The sequence below is a fragment of the Adiantum capillus-veneris genome, chromosome 21, assembly GCF_014529385.1.
Source record: "Adiantum capillus-veneris isolate H3 chromosome 21, ASM1452938v2, whole genome shotgun sequence".
Lineage (NCBI taxonomy): Eukaryota > Viridiplantae > Streptophyta > Polypodiopsida > Polypodiales > Pteridaceae > Adiantum > Adiantum capillus-veneris.
The window spans coordinates 130,979,356-130,988,838 of NC_140951.1; the positions used below are offsets into that span (position 1 = coordinate 130,979,356).

At 43.6% G+C, this 9,483-nt stretch overlaps 1 protein-coding gene across 2 annotated transcripts; it reads right to left on the reverse strand.

Annotated features, from left to right (window-relative positions):
- Positions 1-260: 260 nt before the first annotated feature.
- LOC147431737 (NADPH-dependent aldo-keto reductase, chloroplastic-like) lies at positions 261-8,556 on the reverse strand. Of its 2 annotated transcripts, XM_086494245.1 has the most exons (5): positions 8,306-8,554; positions 7,974-8,155; positions 3,021-3,261; positions 853-1,032; positions 261-647 (listed from the first exon to the last, which is right to left on the reverse strand). In XM_086494245.1, the coding sequence occupies exons 1-5, from the start codon at positions 8,423-8,425 to the stop codon at positions 414-416; spliced, it is 957 nt and encodes a 318-aa protein (XP_086350371.1). In that variant the 5' UTR covers positions 8,426-8,554; the 3' UTR covers positions 261-413. The 2 variants fall into 2 exon arrangements, with proteins under 2 accessions (XP_086350371.1, XP_086350372.1); XM_086494246.1 differs by lacking the exon at positions 853-1,032 and having other exon boundaries at positions 8,306-8,556.
- Positions 8,557-9,483: the final 927 nt, after the last annotated feature.

Genomic DNA, 9,483 nt, shown 5'->3' on the forward strand with positions numbered 1-9,483 from the left:
TTTTTCCGCTGGCCAGGTTTACTATGCTTTGTTTTTTGCGTGGCCGTGTTTAGTGCACCTCGTTATCCCGTCCCCCAACCCTGACCATCGATCCCATTACTTCCCCCCGCATTAAATATGGGTGTTACTTAGTGCCAAGGGAAAGCTTTGAGCCTTGGAATTATAAGAGGAAAAACTAAATCACTTTTTGTGAATGTAAACAAAAAATAGAATAAAAACTAACCATACTTTACTTGGAAATTCTTTGACAAAAGGCTTAGTTAGAGAAGTTTACTTGACTGAAACTTTGGAACAAGTACTCAACTTTAAACAATCAAGCACAAGACAGCACAAAGGCTTCCTGTTATTGATTATACAATCAACATTGTATAATTGCCGTTACAGCCCACTGCACCGACCTTCCTATCTTGGAATCATAAGCCAAACTCTCCATCCCACAAATCTTCAAGAGTTCTGTATGGACCAGATACCAGACTGCAAAGGAAGCTACCATCAATATTCTTCTTCTGCTCGATCCCGCTAATACTTTGGTGGTCTTTATCAGTAAGATGCCAACCAAAGACATCCAGATTCTCAACCATCCTCTTTTTGTTGAAGCTTTTGGGAATTACACTCACTCCATTGTCCAGCCCCCACCTCAACACAACCTGAGATTAGGACCAGAAAAAAAGCTCCCCATCAAAAAGTTGTGTAAAACACCGGCGTAACAATGAAAAACTCTAGATTTAGATTCGCCATCCCGTTGTTTTTTTCTTTAGTGCGAGGGTTTGGGAAACAGAGCATTTTCAAAGTATATCAATTGCTTGCTATCTGAATTAAACATGCAAGAAAGACAGCAGCACAGAAATATACCTGTGCTGGAGCCTTGCTATGATTTAACGCAATGTCCTTTATAATAGGATTATTTAGAATTTCAGGAGTACCCCAAGACATGAGGGGAGCCCCTAATGGAGACCATGCAGAAACATGCACATTTGCCTTCTTGCATGTCTCTCTGAGGAGCCTCTGCTGCCATTTGGGATGCATCTCCACCTAGCCACAAAAGCATTTTCATCATTTGGACAAAACAAGAGGATAAGTAGTGCATAGAAGTGATGAAATCCTGAAAACAATAGCCTCAATGTACCACAGACACTAAGGCCAAGTTGCTACCACAAGGGATGGCATGCCATATCACAGCAACCAACAATAAGGACCAAATACAGCATCATGTAAGATAGCTCACAAACGAGCCCATAGGTCCGTATCCAACTTAAGTAAGCTAGCATGCACCTCTGTTGATCACAGCAGAGAACTCATAAATGGTTCTGTTTGCTCTCGCCTGTCTTTGAACAAGGATGGATGTTATGTTCTCATCTTGATATTTTTGAATGGAAAGAATCGGGTCAAAAAGCAAAACAACTTTCTATAAGGGGGGATCCCTAAGCTCAGAAAGAGGCAGGGAGTAAAAGCAGTTTTTTTGCCGTCGCAGAAGTGACAGAACCCCACCAAATGAATGTACACCTTCACAAGGTCATCAGAATATGAAATTTTGTATTTTATGGACTAGGGAATGGTCGCCTACTGGCCATTCCCGTTAATCATGGGCGACCGGCAGAGGCCGGGAGCCCTGATTACAGGAATGGTCAGTAGGCGACCATTCCCGGCCATCAATGGTCAAGGAGGGGGGCCAATCATCGTAAGGAGACGTGTGCCTGCCAGTCACGTAGTTGCACTCAGTCGTGCCGGCACTCAGTCATGATGCTCTGATTACGACGCCAATGATTGGCTGCCCTATTACAGTTACACATGCTGAGGTGTCAACACCTCATCGTTTTCTGAGAGTTGACTTGCCGTTACCCCATTGGAGGCTCAAGGTCTCGATTCCGTGTGCTGACGTGCTGTGCATCTGACGGCTGCAGCGGAAATTCCGGACCAGAATGTGCTGCAGATGGACAGCTCACACTCGCTGCTCCCTGACTCTCAACCTTGACGGTGTATTGAAGACAATGTAAACAGAGGAACTTCTATTTTAAATTGATTATAAGCTTATTCAAAATTTTGAAGCAACTAGAGAATGGAAAATATGAAAAAAATTAATCAATAAATTTTCATAGAAATTTAACTTTGAAGTTGGTTCAACACCATGTGCAAGATTTTGCAGGTGTAGCCAGGGGTGATTACTTTTCACCTTTTTTTTGTTACATGGCATCTTTTTACGCTAGGAGCTTTCCAAGCGTCAATTATGAAAGCCTTGACTTTGCAAGCTTTTTAGTCAGATATGGAAGCACTTGCCTTTTGCGCCTTTAAGCACATCGTAAAGCAAGAGGCTACAAGATAATTAGATAAGTAAGATATCCACCATCTTACTTATCTAATTACTGCCACAAAACCTCAAAAAGAAATCGGATTTGCTATTTTGTGGAACAAAGGACTAAAATAATCAATGCATTCTCACACAACTAGCTTGGATGCAAAGAAAGTACCATCTGAGAGTTTCCACTATCTTAAACATTACTGTTTTCCTTGACCGTTTACAAACTTTGATAATTTGGATCTTAACGGACTTTTTTCAGCAGAAAAGCAAGCCCCCATACCGGTGTTCTTAGAGCTATAAGGTGGTAAGATATATACTGCTGATAGCTTGTCTTGTGTATATCTGGAAAATTATGGGGACGCTCCCACAAGAGAGTACCTTGGAGGACGGCCACCCATCTTTCCAGCTTTTTTCAGCAGCAAAGAAAGTGTTGATACCGATGTTCTTAGTGCTATAAGGTGGTAAGATATATACTGCTGATAGCTTGTCTTGTGTATATCTGGAAATTTATGGGGATACTCCCACAAAAGAGTAGCTTGGAGGACAGACACCCATCTTTCCATCTTTACTCCATACAATTTATAGATATAATTACCTCCATTCCAATACCTAGATATGATTACCTTGATTTTTCAGGCCTCATAAAATATGCCCTGCATTCTTTCTTTCAAAGCCTACTCTGGAGCCTATTCACAGAGCTTTTAAAGCAGCCAAACTTTTTTACCTGATTCACAGCTGGCAGGATCTCGGCAAACTCAAGCAGCTCCATAATTTTCTTAGATGAAAAGTTGCTGACACCAATGGCCCTCACAAGGCCTTGCTTCACACATGCTTCCAGGGCTCTCCATGTGCCCTGTAAGTCCAATGCCATGAGCTCATCAGGTTTTGGCTTAAGAACAGCACCTTCCTTAAGCCGGATTGGCCAGTGAATAAGATAGAGATCCAGATAATCCAGCTGCAGCGCACTGCAGGAACAAAATCACCAGTCATGACTCACAACCTATGAGTTGAAGCTTGTAGACATGACGAAAAATATCAGCGAACAGAAAAATTAACATTAATATATCATTGAGACGAATAGGGAAGATAAAACACAGACACACAAGGTGTGTGACACACATGAAAGGACACCAGATATGCCGAGATGTGCACGCAAACGCATAGTCAGTGAGCAAGTAGCCAACTAGCTAACATGGGGGCCTGGGGCCATACAAAATAACATACAAGACTTGGGATTCTGAACCCCATCCACTATAGGTGGGTCACGAACTGGAAAAATGATTGTTCAAAAATCACTTATAATGTGTGACCATCAACGCTGTCACATCCAACCCAGACAAGTTAATGAAGTTTCAGAAGCTAGACAGGACACAAATGTAATGCAGGGGTAAACAATGCAATACCAACTTAGCTCTGCAAGAATAAAAACATCGTTTATTCACTGCCAACCTTGCTCATGAAGTAGAATATTTGCATGAACACTGAAGAAACAACACCTCTCTAATGATGATTCAGCAATTCTATAAATGGTCAAACAATGATGCACAATGGCAGAGGACCACAATGTGTCATGCAAGTCATGTGGAAACACACATTCAAGGGATTCAATACATGAATATCACAATCAATTGTCAAAGCAATCAAACTCAGAAATTACAGCATGAATGTTTCAGCCATGGTCTGTGCAACCAATTCGGACGTGAAAACATCCTGCTCTCATAAGCTATGACATGGCCTTCTTGCATCAAGGATGCTCCCAGACTGCACCCACTTCGAATGGCTTTTGCAAGTGGCAAGGCCAACACTAATCCCATTGTCAGCTTTTCCTTGAGAGTTTGAAAGGCTGCAATCTTTGTCGGTCCCCAAGGAAAAGGAACTGCTTTCTGAGTTAGCATATGCAAAGGAGAAGCTATCTCTGCAAATTTTCGAATGAACCGCCCATAATATAAGCCCAGAAAACTTCGAACTCATGAACATTTGTCAAATCAGGCCAATCACGAATGGTCTCTACTTTGACCGGGTCCATCTTTACCACTTCTGCCGAGACGACATGTCCCAAAAAGTATATGTTTGGCACGAAGAACTCGCTCTTTTTTTTCGCATTTACAACTAGTTTACGTTGCCGCAGTGTCCAGAAAACTTGCAACACATGGTGTCTGTGTTCTGCTTCATTCTTGGAGAAGACGATGATATCGGCAAAGAAAGAGCCCCCAAACGATCGGTACTCTCTAAAAATCCCATCCATCATGCAGTTGAATGTGGCCGGAGCATTCGTAAGGCCAAATGGCATCACCAAATATTCGTACAAACCCAAAGTCGTCCTGAAATCGGTCTTGTAGACGTCTCCAGGAGCAATTCGGATATGATGATAACCACTCTTCATATCAGTTTGGCAAGTAGAACCCTGAAATTTGTGGAGTAAATCATCAATCCTCGAAATGGGGAAATTTGTTCTGGTTGATTATTTCTTTATTTTGGGCTCGGCTAGGTCGGTAAGATGGCCTGTTTGCTGGTGTACTATTGGGAATCAAATCAATCGTGTGATCTTCAAGACTTGAAGGAGGCAACTTGCCTGATAAGCCCTCAGAGAAACAATCAGCCTGAGCTTGCAGAAAATCTAACGTATTTGACCTTTGATCATCATTCAGTTCTTTCAAGAAGATTGAATAAACAAAAAACAAAAATGGATTTCATCAAGTGGGACGGACTCTTTGCCCTTCTCATTCTTCAAGATGGCTTTCCCTGTCCTATAATCAACTACGATATTGTTCGTGGGGAACCAAGGGATTAGTCGGAGGACGTCACATCCTTCCAAAGGTATGATGTAAAAGTCCTCGTACCCTAAATACCCCTGACAATGCAAACGTAGTTTGCCAATGGCAGGTGCAACATCCCGTCCGGGTTCTGCTAGAACAACCTCAGCCTGTGGCCCCATTTCCTTGGGCGTAATTCCAAATCGAGCCGCCAATTCGGTTGAAGTTGGCCTTGGCTTCTCCATCATAGAAGTTAAGGGCTTCTTGGTCTCGCACTTGCACCATGCTCTATAAAGTTCGGTACTTTCGTTCATCTAAACAAGGTCGACGGTCCTCACAAAATCTCGTATTACTCCTGCTTTTGTCTTTCCTTTTCTTCCGCGCTCATCGGCTGCTGCTTTGTAACTCTCCAACTTATCTTCTAGGGGTCCTCTAGTTCATCTTCTTTTCAAGAGTTTTGTCCAACTGTTTCTGCAAGTACAGGTTTCGCTTTTCTGCACTTGTCTGTCCTTTCAGCTTTCCTCCTGATCTGAGAGGAGAATCAAGGGCCTCATGCCATCTCAAGTAAATCTCATGAATCGGGTAATCTAGAGGTGCTTTGTAAATCTTGGGTCTCTAGAGTACTTCATCAATCTTTTCACAGATGTGCCAACCTATAGCTGAGATTTGTACTCCGCTCTGGCAAACTTTTCCACCAAGAATTTGTCTAAATCTTCATTCTTTTCTTCAATTCCCATGCTAGATTTCAACTTTTCTTTGCCTACCCACCAACAGATGTTATCTCTGTCAGACTCTCCACAAGAACCCATGCGTAATTTGGGGTTCTTTATAGCTTATGCCCTGTAAGACAAAGCGATGAAGACCAGAGCGCGCCCGATGCGCAATGAAGTAAGGATGGGAGTGGCTAATAAGTCCGGGGTCGGGACACGAAGATTATTTCAAAAAAATTGCGGGTTGCAAAAGGATCGGATCCTTCGTAGAAGAAGAATCTTTCTAGGCTCTAATGCCACTGTAACAGGCTTGGACACTCAAAGCAAGAAATCAATAGCAACACACGAATAAAAACTTAAAGAGAGAGAGAGAGAGTCGACACTACCGGGCGTAGCTCCGTGCCCAGAGGTATTGGCTCCAAAGTCTCGCGCCCCTTTCGGTATTTCAAGGGATGCCAAAAGCAAAGCCCTAAAAGCAATCAATTCAAAAGCTTCAAGTTCCAAAAGCATCTCGTCCAAAAAGTGGCGCCAAAAGCTGGCAAAGCAAATCACGGAATTCCGTACAATGCCACGTCAACAACAAGCAAAAAACGCGAGCCTGTCCATACAACCTGCTATCAACCAGTCCATGCAATTGTTAATGAAAGCAACCACCTTGGACGTGGATGCATAAGAGGCTCTATCCAAGGTAGTTTGCTGAAATCCTTCAAGAGGTTGTTAAGGCAATGTGCCATGCAAAAGGACACCGTGATGTGAGGATAAGCGCCTTCCAAAATAGCTCCGTCTGCCCTGTTTGATGCCTTCCCATCGGTGACTCTCTCTCTCTCTCTCTCTCTCTCTCTCTCTCTCTCTCTCTCTCTCTCTCTCTCTCTCTCTCTCTCTCTCTCTCTCTCTCTAGAGAGGCAGTCCCAGAGACACATTACAGATTTCTTTTCACTAGATATGGGACAGCCAGAGGAGCAGCCACCACTGCAGAGCTCGTCCCACACTCATTCGACCACTACCGGCACTCTCATCGACCGAGCATTGGAGCTACAGAGATACAGACGACCGCGACTGAGGAGAGGAGCTACACAGCATCGACGGAGACTACAACAGAAGATTGGAGCCATACTCTCTCGACATCCAGAGTGCAGATGAGGATGGATCCTCACCATTTCTTCCATCTTTGTTTCACACACTGTTACATCCAGTTTACCGGGTACCTATTGTATCAGCTGCTACACCCACGTAGTTTTAGATTGTAGTAGTAGTAGTAGTATTTTGTTCCACTTCTAGTTCTTTTGTACCCAGACATGGTATTAGATTCACTATTTTGTAACTGATTGGTCTCATAGGTCATTTTGGCCTTTTGAAGACGTTAATATAACATTTCATTTCATTTCTCTCTCTCTCTGTGTGTCTCCTTTCTTTGCTTCATTCATTCCTTCAACTACCTTCCTCATGTCACTTATTCTCAAGATTGTGCTTGTCTCTCCTTTGGGGAGTTGCTACAGTGTCTAGTTTCAGACATCCAAAAGGCTAGTCTAGCATTGATATAGAGACCCCTCAATTGCAACAAAGCTTATTGTTATCTATATAGATGGAGACAAGGGATGGATCTAACTAGCCTTGGTGCCAATCTTTCAATTACAAAAGATGTCGAGGTCTCCCCTCTTGGATTTCAAAAAAATAACTATCTTTGAAGATCAAAGTTTTTTTTTTTTTAAACCAAGAAATGGAAATCATTTTTTTGTTTATTTGAGATTGTGAAACTCGTATGTGCCTTTTGGTGGATTAGTCATGACTTGTGGTTGATGATTTAGTGAAATCTAACAATCAGCAATTGTGTACAATGATGATTTTCAAAAATAGATGTTATATTTTATGATAATTCTTCTCTATTTCTTTGTCTCGAAACTGCAAAGAGTGTCTGTGCTATAAATAACTTCTCAAACTACAGATACTGTTAGGATTACCAGTGCCCTATAATAATATGCGAATTTATTTACCTTAATGTGTACTAGGAATTTTGGCATATCTAAAAACCCATACCATTCAATACTGCCCACCTAACGTACTGAGCACTACTAGACTTCCACCTGGAATTACTGATAGATATTGGACCCCCAGTTTCAAGGTGCACATGAGGTGAACGCAAAGATGAAACACCAATAGGGGCACAGGTTTGACACACTGGTATTACATTTAGTCCATGAGATAGAACAGAAAAACCTGAGGCTATTGCGCAGGGCAGGGAGTACCCCTTCCGGATATGCATCAGTGCACCAAAGCTTGGAGGTGACAAAAAGATCTTCTCGTTTTACTGAGCCAGCTTCCATGGCCTCCTTCAAAGCCTCCCCAAGAAGGCCTTCACTATTGTAGACCTTAGCGGTGTCAAAATGCCTATATCCCACCTGCAGGAAGAAGGAATATCTCTCTCTCTCTCTCTCTCTCTCTCTCTCTCTCTCTCATTGTGTGTGCGTGTATGTGACAAAATGTGTGTGTGTGTGTGTGTGTGTGTGTGTGTGTGTGTGTGAGAGAGAGAGAGAGGGGGGGGGGGGAACCTCTATAGCTGCAGAGATGGCTGCCTTCCTTTGCTCAAGGGGTAAGGCTCCGTCGGAGGCCGTGCCGAGGCCTACTAAGGGCATGGAGGCCCCTGTGTTGAGAACTGCGTACTCCGCCATTGCGAAGTAGAGAGACGAACTGAAAGGCCATAGCTCAAGCTTTGTATATAGCTTTGTGTCGACTGAAACTGTCTTGGGCGGCTGGATCTTGGCAGCTAGCTCAGACAGCTCGCGTCTGCCCTCTATCTCGTCTAAGTCGCATTAAAGAAAGGGGGGAATATCACCTCCCGAGTCCCCTTGTAAGTGCCACGCGTCCCAAAGTTGAAGGGACCAAACCAATGGTCCCAATTGACAGACGGGATGGCGATCGATCTGAACCATTGATCGGTTAAATCTAAACTCGGGCTATTGACTTTAGATTTCACAAAATTAATCTCGGGAGGTCAGCCACGTGGACCTGTGAGGGATATAATCTCGGGACGCCCTCGCTTCTCTACTCGGGTTTTGAACCATCACCATCAGCTTGAGAAGCACACGTCTTGACCAACATGTCCATGTGTGCCTCGTTGAAATAGATGTTATTTCACATCAATTTGAAGGTAAACTCCGGATCTAAACATAAAAATTAAACTCAGGACTCCGAGTTTAGTTTTTGTGGACCCCACCATAAAAACTAAACTCGAGATCCCGAATATAGGTTTTACGCACTAACGGTCAAGAACTGCGAACGCCCTTGATTTTGCACAAGGGCCCTTGATCCCATGGATGGGACCTCATGGTACTTAAGGGGATATTAAGGGTTGGGAAGTCCGCGGACGAGGACCGAGGAGATCGTAGCCGCAAACGTCTACTCAAAAACTAAACCTAGTCATGAATTAAACCCGGACAGCGCCTGTAAGTTAACAATAAAGGGTTATAAAACTGCACGTGGGTACAACATGCGTGTGCGGGTGAAATGGCTAGCCCATGTGTCACAAAACTCGACGGCAGGGTCCTGGGTTCAAAACCGGACGACGGGAGGCGCGATTTTTTGCTCATTCCGGGTTTCGTTTCGCCTTGGGATTCCACCTTGCACTTCCCAATCGATCGTCGATCCCCTTAACCCCCCCCCCCCCCCCTTTTGATGTCTTGTGTCACTTAGTGTCGTGGCATCACTATTGAGAGAGAGAGAGAGAGAG

Excerpts from the sequence above, each read along its gene's own strand:
- LOC147431737 (XM_086494245.1), bottom strand. The coding sequence starts at position 8,425 with ATGGCGGAGTACGCAGTTCTCAACACAGGGGCCTCCATGCCCTTAGTA. Across the intron at positions 3,262-7,973 it reads GCCCTGCGCAATAGCCTCAG|TGCGCTGCAGCTGGATTATC; the intron begins GTTTTTCTGTTC and ends TTGTTCCTGCAG. Across the intron at positions 648-852 it reads ATAGCAAGGCTCCAGCACAG|GTTGTGTTGAGGTGGGGGCT; the intron begins GTATATTTCTGT and ends TCCTAATCTCAG.